The sequence below is a fragment of the Podarcis tiliguerta genome (genome assembly GCF_965153285.1).
Source record: "Podarcis tiliguerta genome assembly, chromosome: 8".
Classification (NCBI taxonomy): domain Eukaryota; kingdom Metazoa; phylum Chordata; class Lepidosauria; order Squamata; family Lacertidae; genus Podarcis; species Podarcis tiliguerta.
Genome location: NC_139541.1, coordinates 1,149,724 through 1,172,620, shown reverse-complemented (window position 1 = coordinate 1,172,620; position 22,897 = coordinate 1,149,724). Strand labels below are relative to the sequence as shown.

Here is a 22,897-nt window from a genome sequence, read left to right as displayed (position 1 = left end):
CTACACCACACTGGTTTTCCAGAGGAGCTTGGGGTGTTGTACACACTTCTCCCCTTCTCCCTGTTATTCTCACAACAACCCTGAGAGGTGGATGAGGCTGAGAGATGGGGCCTGATCCATGGTCATGCCCAGTGGGGTTCATGGGTGAGAGGGGGATTTGAACCCTGGTCTCCCAGGCCCCGGTCCAACATGCTAATTACCACAGTACACTTAGGGCTCCAAAAATCCCATTACATCAAAAGAAGTTGATTTTGAAGTGTGCTGAAAATATATTTCAATACTTATTATGAAGGGGGGATATGGAAAATGACCACAACAAATGTTCTTGTTCTCCCCCCTCCCTGCTCATAATTCAGTTTAAATGTATTCATGACCTATCCTTTGAACTTCACCACGGATCTCATCTCCCAATCCCCAAATTTAAAGTGCTGTCTTGGGTCAGCTAACAAACACAAACAGGTCAGTTATTACCTCTCAATGCTCTTTTTGTTTAAACTGTACAGTCAAGCAAAAACTGTGGCTTCTTTGCCTGTATCCCTTTCATGGCATATTTATGCAGTTACTAATAATACATTAGTAATACAAAATAAGAGGTGCTCAGTTTCTAAAATCAGCAGTGAGGGCTAGAAGCCTGCACGAGCAGCTTTCTCGGGGGCTTGGCCGTGCTCTGCCCAGGGGAGAGAGAGATGGAGATGGAGATGCACTCTGCACGCGCTCCGAGAGGCCTTCCTCCCAAGTCCACTACTGCAGGGCTGGCTGGGCGGATGGATCCTGCACGGCGAGCGCCGTTTCCGAGGAAGCCCGGGCTGGAGATGCCTTCAGGCCATGGTGAGGGCTGCTCTCGGTTTAGGGATCTGCGTCCCCCGCCCCCAAAAGCACGGCTCCAGGTCTGGCGATGGGGTGCCTGGCTCTGGTTTCCTCGGGGCAGAGCCCCTCCTCGCGCCCTTCGACTGGGCTTCCCGAGCGGCGCCCCGTCTCCGCGCCTCCCCTTGGGAACCGGAGCTTCCCTCGCCCGGCCGGCTCTGCGCGCACGCGCCCTGCGTCTCCCGGGCTGGCCGTTCCGCGGCCCGGCTCCCCTCCCCGCGCCGCCGCGGCTCCGCCCCCTCGGCTGTTCCGCTGCGCGCCGCGCCGCCCCCCGCCCAGCTCCGGACCCAAGATGGCCGCCGTGTCAGTTTGGGTCTTCGCCGCCGTCCGGCCTCAGGCTCCTGGGCTCCGCCTCGCGTAGGCCCCGGTAAGCAGCGGCGGCCGCGGCGCCTCTCCCGCGGGCGGAGGGCGAGGGCGGGCGGGCGGAGGGGCGGCTCCGTGCCGGGCGGCGGCGGCGAGAGGCGAAGCAGGAGGAGGCGGAGGCGGGGAGAAGCCGAGGGAGCGAGAGGCTGCGCGCGGGCGGGCGGGCGGGCATCGGGCGGGCTCCTCGCGCCAGGCCCGGCCGCGGCCTGCTCCGGCCCGGCCCAGGCTCGCCGCGCCAGGCCCCGCCGCGGCCTCGCCTGCCTGCCTGCCTGGCCGCCTCCCTCGGCGCCCGCCCGCCCGCCCGCCCGCCCGCCCGCCGGCCCGCCGGCGGCAGGTGCAGGCCAAGTCGGCCTCGGCGGCGCCAGAGCGAGCAGGCGGGCGGGCCTAGCCGGCGAGGCCGCCGCGGGGCCGGAGCGCCGCCGCTTGGCATCCGGGCCGCCTCGGGCGAGGCCTCCTCGGCTTGGGCTGCGCTTCGCCGTCGGGGACCCCGCCGCGGGCGAGGCGGCCGGGCCCGCTGCCTCCTTCTTGCCCGCGGCCTGGAAGTGCGAGAGGAGAGAAGCGGCCGAAGGACGGAGACGGCCGCCGCCTCCGGACCCAACTTGCGCCGCCGCCGCCGCTGCCGCTGCTTCTCCTTACATAACGCCTTTTCTCGCTCGCTTTGGCGGCCAGTTGTTTATTGTTGCTTTTTTGAAACACACGCACGGATGCGAGCGACTTTTCCTTTTCCCGACTTCGGAAGATGCGCGGCGCTTCCTTAGGCTTCGCGGCCACCCAGATCTTGCGGTGTTCAGACCTGAGCGCCCCTTGCAAACTTAGAAACAAAAACAAAAAAGGGAGTCTAAAGAGGGTAAAAACTTTATCCCGTAAAGTTAGGCTAGGCGGCATTCTGGCTTATTTTTGGGCTCAAGGCGTGCAGTGCATTACGCCATAGTTCTTCTGTACATCCCTTGCAAGTTTAGGGAGTTTTAAAGTTTGTTCCCTTGCATCTTGGAGCCTGAGGTGGGATACATGTGATTGCCACTTAAGCCCTGACCAGACCCCAACCATGCTCGCTTGAGCAGGTGGTAGGGTCGTATACCTTCAGAAAGTAGCGTAGCTGCAACCTTCATGCAGGTGTTGGGTTTGCCCGACTGCTGTGAAAGGTTGGGCTAGATGGGCTTCTGCAGCTTTCTTGTTAGGCCGTTGCCTTTGCCCCTCCCAACTTACCTTCTTTTCCCCCCAAATGATGGTGACTTGTCCAACCAGCTTGTTTTCTTGTAGTAATCCTGCAAGTCTCTTTCCTGGGTGAGGAGATGGAATGAGCTGGGTTTTCTATGCAATTTTCTTCTCTACCTTTGGAGGATTTTGCCTCAGTTCTTTTGGTGGTTAGTGCCTTCTAAATGGTGTTTTGCTTCAAGTCCAGACTTGTTGAAGAATTGGCCCAATACATTGCCATTTTAAATGCCAAATCTTTAATTGCTTTCAGATTTTTTTAGACCAAATATTCTTGGACAAATTTCCCTTTTTTAACACAGCTATGCTGACGCTGTTGTGCTGAGGGGCTAGCAAAACTTTACAGTTAGGAGCTGCTTGTTAAAAAGTCAAATAACTCTGTTTTCTCTTTTTTCTTTCTTTCAGGCTTACCATTTTATTTACTTGTGTACCAGATTGGGAATGTAAAGAGCTGGAATGAGATGTGCTGAATTCGTCTCACCTGTATGATACACCTGCTGCTTTTTTTGGAGGGGGGGCATTGGAAAATATGAATTGGTTCCTAACAGGATATATATTTTTAAATGGAAAATAGGAAATCTTATGTTTGAAAAAGGAATTTGGGGCAAACAACGTGTATGCTATGGTTAACTGGTCCCTATCCTCCGATCATCTGTTTTCCCATTCTGTGAAACTCCTTCAGTATAGGGATAAGGGATAACGACTCTATGGATATACAGAAGTCTTCATCATGGTAAAACTCGCTAACCCGTTGTACACGGAGTGGATTTTGGAGGCAATTAAAAAGGTCAAGAAGCAAAAACAGCGCCCTTCAGAAGAGAGGATATGCAATGCTGTGTCTTCGTCCCATGGTTTGGATCGAAAAACGGTTCTGGAGCAATTGGAACTGAGTGTTAAAGATGGGACCATATTAAAGGTTTCCAATAAGGGACTTAATTCCTATAAGGATCCTGATAACCCCGGGCGAATAGCACTTCCCAAACCACGAAACCATGGAAAGTTGGATGGTAAACCAAACGTGGACTGGAATAAACTGATTAAACGGGCAGTTGAGGGCTTGGCAGAGTCCAGTGGCTCATCCTTGAAGAACATTGAACGCTTTTTGAAAGGGCAGAAGGATGTGTCAGCTCTATTTGCAAGCAGTGCCCCTTCCACCTTTCACCAGCAACTGCGATTGGCTGTCAAGCGGGCAATTGGCCATGGGCGACTCCTTAAAGATGGACCTCTGTACCAACTCAATACTAAAGCAGCCACAAATGCAGATGGGAAAGAGAGCTGTGAATCTCTTTCTTGTCTTCCTCCAGTATCTCTCCTTCCACATGAAAAAGATAAGGTAAGAACCACTTGCTAACCAGCTCTTGGGTGCTGAATGGCAGATTCAGTGTTTCACACTACTTTTACAAAAGTAACTTGTAAATGTGTTGGTTTGTTAACTAAGAGTGTGAGCTGAGGACTCTCAGTTCAGCTCTGAACTCCCAAGTGGCTTTAGGCAAGGCCTTATCCCTCATCTTTCAATTTGCAATATGTGTGTGTCGGGGGGGGGGGGGGTAATGCCAGTTTACCTCATAGGTCTGTTGTAAGGATTACTAAGAGAAGGAAGCTTTGCTCTGTCAGTTTTAAGCAGCATTATTAAAAGCACTACAGATATGCCTTGTGCATTTTATGGTGCATAGATTATTCTTTCCGAGCATTGGGTATTTTGTTTGGAGGAGAGCAGATCAATTTTAAACAGGCAGATTCGCAGGGAGACAGATATGTGGTGTCTCTCCTTAAGCTGCATGTTAACTGCTCCTGGTTGGTGGGGGGCTTTTTATCCTCTTCCAGTGGGTGAATTAAATTTACACTTGCATTTTTGGCAGTGTAAATTACACTGAGCTCTGTGTGTAGGGCCAGTGAATGAAGATAGTGAGGATGCGGCAAACCATAGTTTATACCTCCTCCTCCTCCTCCAACTCCTCCTCCTCCTCCATGAGCTGCTTTCCCCACCCTTGACATGCCCCCTTTTGCCCTGTACACTGGTGTTACTTTCCACAACAGGGCTTTTCTTCAGCCGGTGTAAGTCCATGAGCTGGGTAAGCTATTTACACTCACATAAGGCCAGCTAAGTTGGGGTGGAGTTGATATGCTTCATCTTAACTTCTCCCAGATAATGTACATGAGGTTTAGGATCCTAAACCTCATAACTCCAGTATACTTTCTTTCCCAAATACACAGTATTGAATTTATTGTTAAGACCTTCCATATCCTCTCAAGTTTTGTCCTCACTGGGAAAGAGTGAGGGAAGCTGCTTTTAAGCAACTTTGGAAATGGCATGGGTGTGTATTTTAAATGGGAAAGTGGGGTTTGTATGTTAAAGAATGAGTAGCTGTTGATGTAATGAATGTGATAATCATAGAGACCTCTTATTTGTTACATTAAAATCAACACCTGTCCTGATACTAAGTTTGGGAAAGCCGAAAGATAACTAACATTAGAAATTAATTTGTTTATGCTGTATCATCTGACTTTTCAGTTAATATTACAACTCGCTCCTTCAGAATGGGCACTACTTTCTTGCTTTGCCACTAAATAGATGAATAGATTCAAATGGATTCAGAGGCAGTAAGCTTCTCAATGCCTGTTATTGAGAGTGCTCATATGCTCAGCTCCCCTGGTTGGTCACTGTGAGAGCAGGTTGCTGGGTTAGAGGAGCCATTGACCTGATCCAGCAGGCCCTTCTTACATTCCTATTACCATGTCTCTGGACTGCTGGATAAAACAGGTCACTTGCCAGCATAGAAAATTTTAAAGTTGTAGTTTTACTTTCTGAATTGACTATTTTCTTCGATGGTGTACCAAGTTGTATGTTGCACTGTTTCCCTTCCTTCCTCAAAATTTGTTATTGCTCTTAAAAACCTGGTAGGTACTTTATTCTATCAACTAGTCCTAAGCTACCATTTCTCCTAATTGGGAGGAAGATTAGATTAATGGGAATGCAATGTGGTAGTAACAGCTGAAAGTTTTAAGTGCTGGTATACACTAGAAAGTCTAGAGATACCTAAGGGCCCATAAATGTAATTCCAATTGATCTTGGATGACAAGGCAGACAGTGACATGTCTAGTGAAGAGAGCTGGCAGACTAGAGTTCACATTCTTGCTAAGCCACAAGCTGGTTGGATGACAAGTATTTGGCTGTTGGCCTTGGTTCACCTTCTATAGAGTGAGAATAGCATTGGCCTGCCTATTTGACAGTGATGTGATTAACAGCTTTGATTGCCATGTGTAACTTACTGTAGTGAACTTAGCACATGGGATGAGGAAAAAGCTGGGGATTTTGTGAATCAGTTATATTGCCAGGTCTGCGACCATATAATTTATTGTTGATATCACATATTGTCATTCTTCTAAGACAGGAAGTTTCTGTCTTTAAAGTAGCCCCTGTTCCTAGCTTTTGTGGGCTTTTTTCATGTTGAACATTGCAGTTATACAAGATTTAGATATTATATATATCTTAAGTATAGAAATACAATGGTACCTCGGATTAAGAGATACTTCATTAGAAATGAAGCAGACATTGGTTATTTGCAAATGAAAAGTAAAGCGTAGCACCAATAACTTTTAAACGATGTCCTGTCAATCTTAATTTTGTTGACTGTTTCAAATAGTCTGCCAACCTCATTTGGTCTTGGTAGATAAAAGTTTGAAATCTGGGGTTGTGATGTGAATACGTTACTAAGGTAGCAACGGTGACCATTGTCTAACTCAGTTGATACATAGAGTAAACACTGTTAGTCAGTAATGCTACAAACTTATCATCTTGGAAATCTTAAATATTGGGATACAGGAAAAAGATATTACATGATCCAGTGTAGCAAGTAGCATTGGTGAAGGCCAGAGGAAGTCTATAAAGTTTGTCATAGTAGCTGTTCTCCCTATTGATCTCATTTGTAGTAGTTTGGGTTGCTTTTGACATGAGAGCATTTTTCCTGACTTACAGTGGTAATGGGTTGTCCACTCTCATGAATGCACCCATTCCTTTTGGAAACATTACCCTTCTTCCAAAGAGTAAAGGTGCTGTAAGGTAAAGGTAAAGGGACCCCTGAATGTTAGGTCCAGTCGCGGACGACTCTGGGATTGCGGCGCTCATCTCACTTTACTGGCTAAGGGAGCCGGCGTACATGTGGCCAGCATGACTAAACCGCTTCTGGCGAACCAGAGCAGTGCATGGAAATGCCGTTTACCTGCTGGAGCAGTACCTATTTATCTACTTGCACTTTGACGTGCTTTCGAACTGCTAGGTTGGCAGGAAGTGGTGTAGAAGGGGATTATCTAGTTTTACATCCATAATAAAGTGGTACCTCGGGTTACAGATGCTTCAGGTTACAGACGCTTCAGGTTACAGACTCCGCTAACCCATAAATAGTACCTCGGGTTAAGAGCTTTGCTTCAGGATGAGAACAGAAATCGTTCAGCAGCGGTGCGGCGGTAGCGGGAGGCCCCATTAGCTAAAGTGGTACCTCAGGTTAAGAACGGACCTCCAGAACGAATTAAGTACGTAACCAGAGGTACCACTGTAATATTGTCTGGTAGCTGAGGCTGAGAAATAATGAGTGATACAAGGTCTACCCACTATGCTTCAAGGTTGAGCAGCATTTTGAATCCGCTATTCTGTTGGACATTTCCATTTCCTATGGCAACTTATGCAAAGATTAATGGTTAAGAAAACATTAATTTCTTAAAGGTGCATGTGAGAATTTCATCAGGCATTCTTTTCTAGCAATCTCTTTTTGGTTGATGTCCTGTTTACACACATCCCTTCTGGTGTTAGAAGCTCAGATATATAGGCTAGGTGCCAAATGGCACCTTAAATCTAGGTTGTGGTTGCCACAATGGAATGTCTGTTCACCAGGGGGTTGGACTAGATGACCCTCAGAGTCCCTTCCAACTCTGTGATTCTGTGATCCCAACTGCATTGCTTGAATGTAGCTTGCCCTTACAATTCACTTGTCCCAGTATTCAAAAAGGAAAAAAGCACACACAGGGGAAATGGAAATGGTATTAAATATGAACTAAGGCAGAGGTTTTTAAACTGGTCGCCAACCTGGCACCCAGAAATCTCCATGTAGTTGCAATTGGACCCACACCAGTAGCAAAACGCGTCTGGTGCCTGGTTGGTTTCAAACGCTGGTCCCTTCTATTAAAGGATCTGATACAATGATGCCTCTGTTGTTGGATCCTCTGTTTGTTGTTGATTCTCTGTTTGTAACTACAGTCATACTTTGGATCCCGAACGCCCTGGAACTCGGACGTTTTGGCTCCCAAACACCACAAACCCGGAAGTTATTGTTCCTGTTTGCAAACAATTTTTTTGGGAACCTGAACGTCCAATGGGGCTTCCGCGGTTTCTGATGCTTCTTTGAGCCAACCAGAAGCTGCAATTTGGTTTTCTAACGTTTTGGAAGTCAAACGGACTTCCAGAACGGATTCTGTTTGACTTCCAAGGTACGAGTGTACTAAGATTGCAAGGCTCCCTCTGGGCGCAGAGGGAGTCACTTGGAGTCCACTCCGCCCACCCCCACCCCTGAAATATCTGGAATACAGCTGCTGGATATTCCATGGAGAGAAATGAGAGAGCCACTGCTTGATGGGAAACCCTGACCGTTGCTGCATGTTTAACATAGCAGTGTTGTGGCTAATGTAGGGGAGGTAGCTGAAGGGCGGGTAGGTATGCTGAACTTCTAAGGTAGTCATCCCAAGCCATCTTACTAGAAATAAAAAATTCCGTTGAATTCTGTTCTGAAATAATTCTGAGTAGAAATGCTTTGGAGGCGGCTGTTGAGAGCATAGCGCTTACCTAGAATAGATCACATGTCTTGTCTGGGGTTAGGTTTTGAACATGGGAACAAATTCACACACACAAAAGTTCTTTTGAGCATTTGGCAAAGCTTTCAAACTGAGTCTCTAAAGCTTTCCAACTGACTATGTCTAAATCCCTTCTAAGTTTCAAATCTGCATGCTAACCCTTTATTGATTTTTTTCTCTCAACAAGGTGGTGCCATAGATTTAAGTAAATTATATTTCATGCTGTCTGGTATTTAACTTCCACTTCAACAGTGAAATACGTTTTTGTACATTCTTGCCAGCTTTATTTCTAAATTCTCACTATGCTGTTGTAGGTGCACCATGTCAGTGCTTAAAAGGATTGCCTGATATAAAGGGATAAAAACATTTGGCAATCCAGCATATGTTAGCAAAAAGGTATTGCTTTGAGAGACACAGACATTCCCTCCAAAATAAGATAATCTTAAAGTTGAAGTCATCAAAATAGAGTGGGACAGACATTTCAGTCACACTGGTCTTTGCTTAACTCTCTGTGCTGAGCCCTGCAATTCACTGCCTGGTCTCGGGCAAATAACATCCTTATGGTGACTTATTGATAAGTTGTAAAGTATATAATACCTCCCTCCTCCCAGTTATATAAATTGTTTTCCTAGTCTTTTCAATATCAAGACCCAAAGATTTAACCCTGGCTTCACAAATGTTGTAGCAATGGTCTCCCAGTAATGTAATGCTAATCCCCGTACTCTTAAGCATTTCAGAGAACATGTTGTCTGTAGTGGTTCTTGAATGTTTTCGAGGGATTTATTTGAATAACAACCTTGTTTATTCATATGGTGTCTAACTTCTTCTGACATTTTAAGCACTTGTTCACACTGTAGCCTTGAAGGCTGAAACCACTCTTGTCTTTTTAATCTAACTACTTGGTTAAAATGCCTAGTTAAAGGAAAGGATGGCTTTTTAAATACTTTGCACTTTATGAAAATAAGTGGCAGAGGAACCTATTTTGCATAATTGCAAGTAAAACTCTATGTACAACAGTAAGTACATACTGCAAGTTTTAGGTGTGGCTGAATTAGGGTGTTGGTTGTGTAGAAAAGAACTTGGAAGTTATTTGTGTGAAACTTCTTGTGTCTGTGTTGGGTGATGTAATTACCAGCTCACAGTTTTTCTAGTTCCACAGAATCCCACCTGACATTCCTGTTTGGATATAGCTGAATTATTTTAATCATGATAAACCTTGATAGCTGTTGGATACCTTTGGATAGGGCAATACCTGAAGTTATGGTATATTGTGACAACTTTGAATATTGAATAGCTCTCATACAAGGAAAGTATTATTTTATTTAAAACCATGACTATTGATTCATGGATTCTTTGGAGGAAATTATTTTGTAGATGCTTATGCTTTAGAGAGATTCCTCAAGTTCTGCTCCTGTTTATCATAGTAAGGGATTTCCTTGGCACTCAAAAATTTACGGTAAATACAGACTACATTTAGACAAATTGCACAGGACTCCTTGATCACTAGGTGGAGCTCTTGAGTCGCAAAAACTGACTGGCGACCAATTAATTTCGGATGCTGTTTATGTAGTATCCTGAGTGTTGCAGTCTGTTTTGAAACAGTGGAAAATTGTGCAGAGGTTTGGGCGTGTTGTGTTTTCTGTGATGCAGCCTTCTCAGTAGTTTGCTTTTTTGCCGTCTGACATTTTAAGGGTACAATTGTTTATCCTTGTCCTTTCAATTTCATTCTTTCTCCACCACTCTAGAAGTGTCGAATGCAAAAAGGTGAATGATATATCAAGTCAGCAGTGTTTCTAACGTTCCCTGTCATAGAACTGGTTGAACAAGTGGGACTTTAAATAAGTCAAGTTTGACTTTTGATCTCAACAGAAACTGCTGGAGGAGCTGCCCAGGATCTGAATTTGTGATCCCTGTAAAAGACATCATCACCACCATAATCCTCATCCTCATCCTCATCATAATTTTATTATTTGTGCCCTGTCCATCTCGCTGGGTCTCCCCAGTGACCTCATTTGAGATGATGCTGTGACCATTCTCAGAGAAGAACCATGTGGCCAGATGTGTTTGGGCTCCTTCCTGGTCTACCCATACCCATTTGTCTCATTTCAGTTGGAAACAATAGCACCCACTATCCATGGGAATCTAAAGTTTGGGGTGGGGGTGAGGAGGAACAACAAATATCAAGTATTTTTTTCCTCTTTGCTTTCAGCTGATTATAGGGGGTGTTCTTGAGAGAACACTATTCAAGGTTGCATACACTTTTAAGGTCAAAATTTCTAAAGGGTAATGTGATCTGCTTGCAAAATTCAGAATTTTTAAATTTTAATGTTAATGTGTTGTGCCTAGTTTTGACTTTCTTTTGGCAGATACCTTATTTTATACAAAACTCTTGATTTGTGAAAGTCTTATGACTAGGTGCAAATTGCATATATTGTTTATCTCTGCCTCCTGCAGAGCCAGAGGTAGAGTGAAACTCCAAATTCACTACTGCCGACCTATGCAGCTGGTGGCTTGCTTTTCTTTTTCTTTTCTTTTTGCTGGGAGCCAGAGGAGATTCTGAAGGCAATGATGTCGGAGAGAAGTCTGCTGGCTTCATTTTGTGATAGAAAGTGAGGGGTGATGGAGGCAAACACACTGTGCCAAGTGACCATCTAGGTGAGCAGAGAAAGTTCAGTGGCTAGCAAATAATTTGAAGGAGAACTGTCAATTCCAAAGCCCTTCCTAGCTTGCTTGGGCCCAGGGGTGGTGGACGGGCTGCCCATTTTCCTTTCTCCTGATGTAATTTTTTAATTTCTCCTCTCCTTTTGCCATCAGTGAGAAAAAATCACCAAACCAGCTCCAGGGCTTGTTTTTTAAAAATCCTTTTGGAGTGTGGGAACGTTGTGCCTTTGAATCTGGATCTCCTGTCATACACCCTTGACATACCGTATTGACCCCAATATAAGCTGTACCCACAAATAAGCCGCACCTTTAAAATTCAAGGGGGGGGGAGACAGTACCCAAATAAAAGCCACTCCCTTAAATTTCCACAGGCACTCACACCCGTAAATGGCAAATGTAGAAGAAAATTCTACAGGTACTAGAGAGGACTCCTGGCTGCACACTGGGCTGGGGGGGGGGGGAGCCTTGCTGCATTGTTGGTTGCCTTTCCGCTTCCTCCCTTCCTGGCCTTGGGGGGAGGATGGGGGACTACACGTGGAGTGGGTGCCGCTTCCCCGGGCTCCCGGTGTGTTTGTCTTGGCGGGGGCCACTTCCCGCATTCCTGGCAGCATTACAGGCTGAGGGGGAGCCGTGCCACGGTGCCAGAGGTCTTCCCCCTCCCCTGTGTTCTTTCCTACCCAGCTTTGGGGGAGGCTGGAGGAGCTGCTGACAGGACGGGAGGGGAGCGATATCTATATCGTAAAAGCCAGGTTTTGTAAGGTCGCAAATTTTAGCCACACTTTAACTTTTCACCGTTGGAATTTGGGAAAAAAGTGCGGCTTATATTCAGGCCAATATGGTACTCCCTATTATTTCTGATGGCATAATTCTGGTAGTAGAACTGCACCCATAGAACTTTAGGCCTCTGAGTGCAAAAGTGCTTGGGTGCAAGTTAATGTTGTGCCCTGAGGATGCTCAGCCAGACTTTGGCCAGCTTTAGGATTGTGGTAAGGCAGTTTCCATTTAACGTCTTCAGAACCATTAGGTAAATACTTTTTTATCATGATGAAACTGATAAGAGGTTTTAGCTTAATGCTACACCTTGATTTTAAAATTTGCCATCAGGAATACAGTTAAACTATTATTTAAAGTAATAGTTCAAGTTAGTAGAGAGTAGCTGTAACTTACTTCAAATAGGTCTTCTCTTCAGTATTTTTGTAAAATTTGTCAGATATCAGGCACAGTGGACTGTTTTTTCACCAGTGTTCAAAATTAACCGGTTGCCAGTTGTTGTTTTTGTAACTCTGGAGCACTACCTAGTGACCAAGTTGATATTTCCAGTCTTGTGGTTTGTGACTGTCCTTGGACTGAAGCCTTCCCTTTCTGCCTGCTCCCCAGGAAGCCTTTTAATGTGCTAAATGAACTGTGAAGAAGCTGGGGGTGGGGTGGGGAGGAAGATAGTAGCTTTGGAGAAACAGAACAGCTGTGTGGGGAACTCCTTTTAAACTGGTGCATATTCTATAAAATATAATCTTTTAGAAATAGAAGAAAGAGGTGTGTGTGGAATTGTACGATCTTTTAAGTGCAAGGGATTCAGAATGACCTATCAACATTTATAATTCAAACTACAAGAGGTCAGTATTACTTGCACTGGTTGTTGTTTTTTTTTTTTTACTGGAAGTTAAGTGTTTTTCTTAGGGAAATCCCATTTTTTATGTCAGAAGAAAAGACATTTTAGGGTTTGTATAAATGTATGAGGGTTTTCATGCTAAATCCTAGATGTTTATAAAGAAAGGTAGCTTTTTTTAAGTGCAAACATTTCCCATAGACTTCCTCTCATCTACACTCATGGAGTTAAGTCACTACAGCTGCTATAGTAATTTGCAATGGGGCCAAACCTTAAAAGATACCAAGGATCTTGAAATGGCCTTTTTTGCACAGGTGCTCCTTTACCATTTACACAAGGAAGTGCTTTGCTTACAGTAATAAAAACATTAGAACTTTGAAAATAATCACGTTATGTGGGCATGAATGGACAGAGTGAGACAATATCCCTCACTGGTAGCTCCACTTATCACAGAAGCTGTGACTTTGCAAACTGAAAGAAAATAGTTACAGGTAGGCTTTTTCCTCTAAGACCAATTGCAGTCGTTAACAGTGGTCAACAGGTTTACCACACCTATCAGCCAATCACTCATTCCCACCACCCTTCTGATCAATACCCCTCCCCACCCTCTCACTATATACAGTGGTACCTCGGGTTACAGATGCTTCAGGTTACAGACTCTGCTAACCCAGAAATAGTGCTTCAGGTTAAGAACTTTGCTTCAGGATGAGAACAGAAATCGTGCTCCGGCGGCGCGGCAGCAGCAGCAGCTGGAGGCCCCATTAGCTAAAGTGGTGCTTCAGGTTAAGAACAGTTTCAGGTTAAGAATGGACCTCTGGAATGAATTAAGTACTTAACCCGAGGTACCACTGTATAAGGGTCTGGTGACTTCTGTTTCAGTGTATCTGAAGAAGTGTGCACGCACATGAAAGCTCATACCAATAACAAACTTACTGTAGTTGGTCTCTAAGGTGCTACTGGAAGGAATTTTTTTATTTTGAAAGAAAATAGTTCACCCCAGTGAGAGCCAGTGTAGTGTAGTGGTTAGAGTGCCTGTAGGACTAGAATGTGGGAGACCTGGCTTCAAATCCCCACTCAGCCATAAAGTTCACCAAGTGTTACTGCCTAAACTTAAATCTCAATGTGCTCTGTGTAAGACCTGTTTTGCTATGGCTGGTTACAACCCTCCAAATACCACAAATTGCAAAAAGAACCAAATGAAATCTCTACGAAAAAATAAATAGGAAGTGCTGCTGCATCGGGGGGGATGGTGACTAGACATTCTATTTTTTGCTCTCATAACCCAGGTTTCAGGAGCCATGTGGCAAATAGCTTTTCTAACACTGGTTTTCACATGTAACACTCAGGCAAACCATGGCCAAGTATGAATGTGCAGGTACTCACAGCGCAAATCATGGTTGCTTCCCTGCTGGTTTGTTGTCATTTAGTCGTATCCGACTCTTTGTGACCCCATGGACCAGAACATGCCAGGCACTCCTGTCTTCCACTGCCTCCCAGAGTTTCGTCAAATTCATGTTGGTCGCTTCTATAACCCTCTCCAGCAATCGTCTCCTCTGTCGTCCCCTTCTCCTTGTGCCCTCAATTTTACCCAATATCAGAGTTTTTTCCCAGAGAGTCTTCTCTTCTCATGAGGTGGCCAAAGTATTGGAGCCTCAGCTTCAGAATCTGTCCTTCCAGTGAGCACTCAGGGTTGATTTCCTTCAGAATGGATAGGTTTGATCTTTTTGCAGTCCATGGGACTCTCAAGAGTCTCCTCCAGCACCACAATTCAAAAGCATCAATTCTCTGGCCATTAGCCTTCTTTGTGGTCCAGCTCTCACTTCCATACATCACTACTGGGAATGCCATAGCTTTAACTATATGGACCATTGTCTGCAAGGTGAGATGCTGTCTAGGTTTGTCATTACTTTTCTCCCAAGAAGCAGGCATCTTTTAATTTTGTGACTGCTGTCACCATCTGCCGTAATCATGGAGACCAGGAAGGTAAAATCTCTCACTGCCTCCATTTCTTCCCCTTCTATTTGCCAGGAGGTGATGGGACCAGTGGCCATGATTTTAGTTTTTTTGATGTTGAGCTTCAGACCATATTTTGCACACTCCTCTTTCACTCTCATTAAGAGGTTCTTTAATTCCTTCTCACTTTTTGCCATCAAAGTTGTGTCATCTGCATATCTGAGGTTGTTGATATTTCTTCCGGCAATCTTAATTTCGGCTTGGGATTCATCCAGTTCAGCCTTTCGCATGATGTATTTTGCATATAAGTTGAATAAGCAGGGAGATAATATACAGCCTTGTTGTACTCCTTTCCCATTTTTGAACCAATCAGTTGTTCCATATCCAGTTCTAACTGTAGCTTCTTGTCCCACATAGTGATTTCTCAGGAGACAGATAAGGTGGTCTGGCACTCTCATTTCTTTGGGGCTAAACCATGGTTAGGCTTAGTGTTAACATTCAAAACTGGGCTGATGGTTTGTCTCACTCCAGACAAACCATGAACTGTAGCCAGGGTTTGTTCTTGACTTGTCACCTAAGCTTTGTCCACAGGAGACAACCATGAGCTTGGGTTCCTGCATAACACTAAGCCAAATCATGGCTTTGCTCTGGGTAGTGTGGCAGCCGCAGCAGGACTAGGGGTTTTAGGACAGAAGTGGCTGGGTTAGTAACAGATTGTTTTGAATGATATAAAAATAGGTAAAAGCAATTTAAATCACTGACATAAGCAAGTTTCCAACTTTTTTAATTGGTGTATTTCCTGAATAAGCGTACATACTTATAAATTGGTCACTGTGATAAAGATGTGTTTGTAATGAAATAGAACTCTTCGGTAGTATAATCCAAAACCTTTAGTCATGCCTCCTCCATGCCTCCCTGCACTGTGTAATTTATATATCATAGAGCGGGGCAACTGTAAAATGAAGTATTTGTGTTTATTATTTTTCCAGCTTTAAATTACACTAAGCAAAACTAATTCCTTCATTTTCAAGTGTCCGAAACTTTCAGAACCAGAGCTAGTAGTCAACCTGGCCCATCAGTGTTTCTTCATGAGTTGGATATTAAAGATCATGCTCTGCTATTGACAATTCATAATTTCATAAATATAATACGTTGTATCCGATGCTGCAGGTGTGGTGTTCTGCTCATACAATGGGAATTCCTCTTCCTCTCATCTCCCTGCTTACCTCCCCCCCCCCCAGCCTTCTCCAAAGGGTCTCCCAATCCAGTGGAACAGATTTAGAAGGTGTGGCAGTTGAGGTTGTAGGGGAGAGGGAGGTTCTATTGTGCAGGCTGGTCTGTTGCATGAGCTTCAGTGTCAGATACAACCCAATAGATCCAACCACAGGCATCAACTCCTAGGGGCTCAGGTCCCTTTGTCCTCTCCCTAAAATATTTGAGGGGGCCAGCCCCCCCACCTCCAAATTGATGGGCATTGCTGCCTTTCTTTCTTTTCCACTTTTGGACTTCCGTTTCCCAACAAGCACTGTAAGTGAACTTGTAAAAGGGTTGCTGGATAGCAAGAGAGCTGGGATTGGACAAAAACCTCTTGACATTTTGGAGCAGAGAGAGTGTGAGAGATAAGAGAGATAATGCAAACTGCTTGCTCCCCAAGAAGCTGTGCTAGGACGAGAGATAAAGCCTCTCATGGTTGCTTATCATTAAAAAAATTAAACTAGGAGTGCCTAATTCTGATGACTTGGAAGGTGAAGCTCCTCACTCGTTATTGTTGCTGCTGTTGTTAATCCACACTTTACCCTAAGGTCCCAAGGTGGGTTACAACAATTAAAACACAATATTTAAAAGCAAATTAAAACAACTTACTGTCACAGAATTAAGGTGGGTTTTAAAAAGATGCCCCAGCAGGCATATGCATAATTTTACAGCCAGCCCTCAGGGTTTTTTTTGGAGGGGGGAGGTGCAACCAGATGCCTAGAAAGTTGGGTTTGGGGAGAGTTGGGTTCAAGTCCATTTTCACCTTTAAGAATTGAGAGTAACCCTGGACTAGTTGCTGTTTCTGAAACCAGTCAATCTCACAGAGCTGTTTTGGGGATAAAAAGTGGGGTGAAGGAGGAATAAACCTTCACCAGCACTAGGTACCTCATTGCTGTGATTGGGGACGGGGCTTATCTGCCCTCCCAATATTTTATTCAAGTTGGCACCCCTGCATCCAACACCAGTTACAGTGTTAGACCTCAGATCTCCAACACCAGGTGCTATTGTCCTTGGTGGTGCGGATCGTAGGGCAGTTAGCGACTGAGATGCAGGGAGGCCGTGACTGGTTGGCTCCTTCGGGAGGCAGCTGATGCACAGGGTGATTTGAACAGTACAGTGGTACCTCTGGTTACGTACTTAATTCGTTCCGGAGGTCCGTTCTTAACCTGAAACTGTTCTTAACCTGAAGCACCACTTTAGCTAATGGGGCCTCCCGCTGCTGCCACGCCACCGCCGCACGATTTCTGTTCTTATCCTGAAGCAAAGTTCTTAATCCGAGGTACTATTTCTGGGTTAGTGGAGTCTGTAACCTGAAGCGTACATAACCTGAAGCGTACGTAACCCGAGGTACCACTGCATTGTGTAGGTGTGCTGTTGGTGAATAACCACTGCTGACATTGGCCCATGCTTGGTATTCGTCAGCAGAGCACCTGCACAAGGCACAGCCTGTTGTTGTCTTCTTTGTTCTAAAATAGAAAAGTAGGCTTTAACAGTATTTTGTGATAAAAGGGTTTTAGGAGAGTGTGTACATTTTCAGATCTTTGTATTAAATTCAGACTAGATTATTTTAAAAAGATACTTCATATATAAAGGCATTCATTTAAAAATAAAATTGTAGTTTTATTAATTAATATTAATATTAATATTGAACAGTAACAATATTTTTAAATTCTTTATTTGGCTTTACTGGTAGTTTTGGGTAGGTCAATTAGGAGGATTGAGTTAAACTAAACATTATTCTGTTGGACTACAGCAGCAGTTCTTTTTGGCAAAAGGAGTATAGTTTAATGCTGCTTAGCACAGGAAGTAAACAAGCTATTTATATCTTCATTTATAATGCTGGGGATTGGCTCCCTGATATAGGGGATATGCCAGGAGAGATCATGGTACAGAGCTGCAATCCTATCCCCACTTGTGAGTAAGCCCAGTTTAATTCACTTGAACTGACTTTTGAGACAAGCTGAGTTTTCTCAGTTAAACTAAGACAAAACAAACTCAGATTGCTTCTCTAACTCTAGACAAAGCAGATCTAAGCGGAAGGCCTACAGCAGACTTGGAGGTTCCCGATCAGGCTTGGAGGCCTTCCTCAAGGCAAAAGCAAAAGGAAATTAAATTGACTCTGGTACTGAGCATCTACCCTGGGTGGGTTGTGCATCTGACTTACCAGTATTTAAATCAGATGCTGGGTGGATGGGAATCAATCTCTTATAAATCTAAATGAAACCTGAGCTTGACTACATTTTAACATTTTTGCATTAATCTCTCAAGAACTTTATCAAAGGCATGAAAGTTTGCTTTTCTGTGTTAAACAAGATGGTGGCAGCCAATCAGCATTTGAGTGGGGACTGTGAGGAAAAGGAGCCCTGTGTCTTTCCTGGTGGGATTCTGTTGGAGGCAGCTGAAGCACAGCATTGGGCAGGTGCTCTGTTGAGGAATGGCAGGTAATAGCCCTCCACAACACTGAGTTTGTTGACTTGGACAGTTGGTACGATGAAATTAATAAGTGGATCCCCACCCTTTTCCAGGCTGAAAGTGTACTTAAATAACCAGTAAAAATGTGTGTAGACTAGTCTCTCACGGGTTTTTCCAAAGCTTGATAATAATTCTTAAGTGGTAATGAAAGAGTGAATTACACTTGGGAACAAAGCTGCCTCAATAATGCTTACTGACAACCTGTGCAGGCAGGACAGAAGTTTGACCTTGCTAAATCTCTTCAACTTTCCTATTAGATAGAATTAATCCCGATACTCTTCTAAACTGGAGATTGGGGCCATTGGATTATAGTGGTTTTGTACTTTTTCAGAAGATGGAGTCCAGATTTTGTTGTTCCTTTTATTCCTCCCCATCAGTAGCTGTCCACATGAAATCTCTGGGTGAGATGAACTTCAGTGTTATCAGTAAACTTGATAATGTTCAAATCTGTTTTTTCCTATTTTTCCTTTATATTGGCTCCATATGCAGTATGATGTCTTTAAACTTTGCATGCAGTTGTTGGTGGGTTGATGAGTTTGAAACTGTCTGTTTGGGGATACTGTTAAATCTCCAACTTGTGGTTGTCACCATGAGTGCCATTTATCATCTTTAGCTAATTTTACCAGCTATACCTGCTACTGAAAGATAGACTCCTATGCCTTGCCAGCTAGATTTTGGCAACACATTCTATGTGCAACTGCCACTGAAAATGGCTTGAGAAATTCAGCTGGTGCAGAATGTTGTTTGCCTCTTTAGCACAGTCATATCAGTTACTCTGAAACAGCTGCACTCGCCTGCCTGTTTGCTTCCATGCCCAATTCAGGTTTTTAGTTTTGCCTTTAAAGTCCTAAGTAGCCTGGGTCCTGGTTATTTCAGGAAATGATTACTCCTGTGTGAAGATCATCACACTTAAACTCTGCAGGTTAGGGAGTTGTTTCTTTTGTGAAGGCTTGGATGGGCCTCCCAATGTGAAGCAAGGCCTATCACAGCACCAATATTGTGGAATATCCTCCTGCTTGAAGTATGTCTTGAGTATCTCCTGTAACCACAATCTACTAACTGTTGCTTTATCCCACTGCTGCTGTTTTTGCTGCTGTCTTGTTTTTGTAATAATTTTTTTAATGAAGTTGTTCCTGCTCTTTTCATTTATTTTAACTTTGCTGTGTTGTATACCACTTTTTTGGGATGGAAAATACCCTTAAAATAAAACTCAAAGGCCTTGTATTGTTCCCCCCAACACAGCTGAAACATGCTTTGAAAAATCTTCCCCCACGCTATGGAAAGTTGACTTATTGGAGATACATAAATATAATAGTCTCTTCAGCCTTTGTCCATATGATTAATGCTGCTTTTCGTCTACAGAGACTTCATAAACAAACTTTGGAGCCAAAAGCTATCTAATAGAAAGTAGACATGTTTATGGAATGGTTTATTTTGGGTGGAGCCGGTATAGAAATGATTTGTGGTGGCTAGTATAGTGTAATGAGAGTAAGAATGGGCTGTCGCAGCTGGAGCAGGATTAGGGGAGTTGCTGTATTTCATCTCCTTTATCTGACAAGGGGAGTCATGGCTCTGAACAGATGGCCACCATCTGTGTGCAACTCTGGAAACCCCAGTGCCAACAAATTAGTCTGAATTTGCTTCACTGGATTTGTGAACAGGTGAAATGGTTCCTAATAACCTAGCATATTGTGTAAGTGGCATCCTTTCATGAGTTTCCATAATAGTGACAAGAAGCAAAGCAACAAGTATGGCCTGGATGGAATTTTAAACAAAGGAGATGGCAGCACACTGGCATTTAGTCTGAAAGGCCAAACTATGTTGCAAAAATGTAGAAGCTGGTGTGGCAGTGGAGGTACCGTACTTTTCGCACCATAGGACGCACCGGACAATAGGACGCACCTTGTTTTAGAGGGGGAGAACAAGAATAAAAAATTCTCCCCCTCTCTGCCCAGCGACCCTTCAGCGAAGCGGCAGGAGGCGCTGCGCAGAGAGGGGGAGAATTTCCCCCCTCTAAAACAAGGTGCCATTTAAGGTGCATTCAGTCACCTTCAGGCGCCAACCTTGGAAGCCTGGAGAGCGAGAGGGGTCGGTGCGCACCGACCCCTCTCTCTCTCCAGGCTTCAGGTTCCTTTCGACCTGCTCTTTGGGGCTGGCGGGGGGAAGCCCACCACCAGCCCCAAAGAGCAGGTCGGGGAGCAGCGGAAAGCTTCTATGGCTTCTTTAGCCCCGCATGCGCTCTCCCAGCTGGAGAGGTGGCGCGCGGCTAAAGAGGCTCCTGCCATATCCGCGCGTCACCTCTCCAGCCGGGAGAGGGGCGCGGGGCTATGGCGTCTTCGCTCCGTAGGACGCACACACAGTTCCCCTTCATTTTTGCGTCCTATAGAGCTAAAAATACCGTATATTTGAAAAAAGAAAAAAAAAGTGTTGGTTTAGGGACAAGTTTAGTGGGAGCTGAAAACAAAGAGTTGCAAATTAATCTGGGCCATTTATTGTCAACAGAAGCATTTACAGTAATGTTTCTAGACTGGATTAAGTCAGCCAGTGTGCATGGTTTCTCATGGTTTCACAAGAAAGAAGATTCCACCTAAACATTAGGAAGAACTTCCTGACAGTAAGAGCTGTTCGACAGTGGAATTTGCTGCCAAGGAGTGTGGTGGAGTCTCCTTCTTTGGAGGTCTTTAGGCAGAGGCTTGACAACCATATGTCAGGAGTGTTCTGATGGTGTTTCTTGCTTGGCAGGGGGTTGGACTCGATGGCCCTTGTGGTCTCTTCCAACTCTATGATTCTATGATTCATGTGTGTTTGTTAAGAATTTTGTTCAGGCCAGTGAGACAAGGTACATCTGGTGAGTGATCCATTCAAGCTGTCAGTGTATCACAAATAACAGCCATAGATATATGTGGAGAAGGTGACTACTATAATTTCTATGGTCTAGTAACTCTTTTCTGGATTTATTTGTTAGGATTTGCAAATAAGAACAACTTACAGAGGAACAATAAGGTATCCTTTTCTCACTCCCACTGAAGCGATTCCCCACCCCCCACTTTCTGTAACTTAACCTGAATGTTGGTGCTGAGTAGTTGGTAGCAAATGGCAAATTGTCCATTTTGTGAGAGGGAGGATCTTAATAGTGTATTCACCTTTCAATTAAAAAAAGGTTCACGATAGCTTGCACTTAAAAAACAAAAACGAAAAACATTCGTTCTTCAAGGAATTGGCAAATTAAAACAGAGTAGAAGTGCTGAACTTAGCACCAGGGACAGAGCTGTTTGCCAGCCCTGTTCCTTTCTTTCTCCGTGAACTCAAAATGGTCCTGTCAAGTTCCACATTGTGGCTACTTTTGTGTGCTGCCTGTCTTCCTTCCTTTCCAACTATTATTGTGTTGCTCAGCAATTCATTCATTTCAGGCCTTAAAGAGCTACTGCTTCCTTTTCATATTGTAGCCAGGAATCTGTGTGTAAAAGAGTATGCATACTTAAAAAAATTATTTGTCAAGGAAAGCTGAAGTTTGAGACATGCATGCACAAATTATCAAAACTGGGCAAATCTGCTTGGCCACTTAATATATATTTACAGTAATGCTATGCAGTGAATTGGCAAAAGGAGGGCAGGGCTGTAGCCAGTGTGGGGCAGCATCAGGCTGCACCTATGTGCGTTGACTGCAGAGGGCAGAGACCAGATATGAGATTGAATGAGTAATTTGGAAGAGTTGGGGGGGTCTATTGGAAAGGAGCATATGAGGAAACTAGAAATATGACGGACTCATTGCCACAATTATTTAATAATGCAAGCTTCTATTTACTTAATCACAAATAGTAAATATTTGCATGATTAAAACTCATGATAACCATATATTGATATGATTCTATAACAGTTTATTGTACTGAGTCAGGCTATTTATTGATTCACATGGTTCAGTAAAATCTACTTGGGACTGGCAGTGACCTTCCAAGTTGTAAGGCACATCCATTTTTCTCTTTTAACTGTAATGCCTGGACCTGCTGCATGTAAATAATGTGCTTCACTACTGAACTACCAACACTCTGTGGTATTGTTGTCACTGTGAGTATTTTTTTGTCTGATCAGTTTTTCTTCCACGTTTAGAAGTCTAACTTTTCTTTCTTTGTCATTGCTAAAGGAAACTTAAGCTTGTTAGGGTTGTTTTGGATTTAAAAAAATAATGATGGAACATATTCAGTGAACCAGTAATAAATACATTTTCTAGAAATAAACAATGTTTGTTTCTTCATTAACCTAAGTTGATGTTAATAGCACAAGTCTCTACCACGGTTAGAATAAACTCCGAAAATGACTGGATCAGCCCTCAGTAGATGCACTTTAATAAACTTACAGTTGTAATACAGTGTGTGTGTGTGTGTGTGTGTGTGTGTGAGAGAGAGAGAGAGAGAGAGAGATTAGGAGCCTAAAATTGTAGGGTAGAAATTAAATGGATATTAATTGAGAATCTGCTTGCAAACAGTTGTGAAAAGACTGTTGCCATTTTGAGGCCGGTGGCAGTGGCCCATTTGGCAGTGCTTATGATTGAAAAATAGGATAATTGCCAATTCCCTCAGTCTAGGCTCTGCATGCTCTTCCTTTGGCAAGGAATGGGCTGAAAGATGAAACTTCCAATCTGTCATATTTGTGTGTGTCAGTGACTCAGGGCTG

At 44.1% G+C, this 22,897-nt stretch overlaps 1 protein-coding gene across 2 annotated transcripts in view; it reads left to right on the top strand.

The window, feature by feature from the left end:
- The first annotated feature begins 1,096 nt into the window (after window positions 1-1,096).
- The window catches only part of KAT6A (lysine acetyltransferase 6A), an 82,700-nt gene continuing 60,899 nt past the window's right edge, over window positions 1,097-22,897 (top strand). For both annotated transcript variants that reach the window (XM_083456572.1, XM_083456571.1), the window contains exons 1-2: window positions 1,097-1,231; window positions 2,845-3,772. In XM_083456572.1, coding sequence (XP_083312698.1) covers window positions 3,170-3,772 — 603 coding nt within the window. In that variant the 5' untranslated portion in view covers window positions 1,097-1,231; window positions 2,845-3,169. The remainder of the gene's footprint in view (window positions 1,232-2,844; window positions 3,773-22,897) is intronic.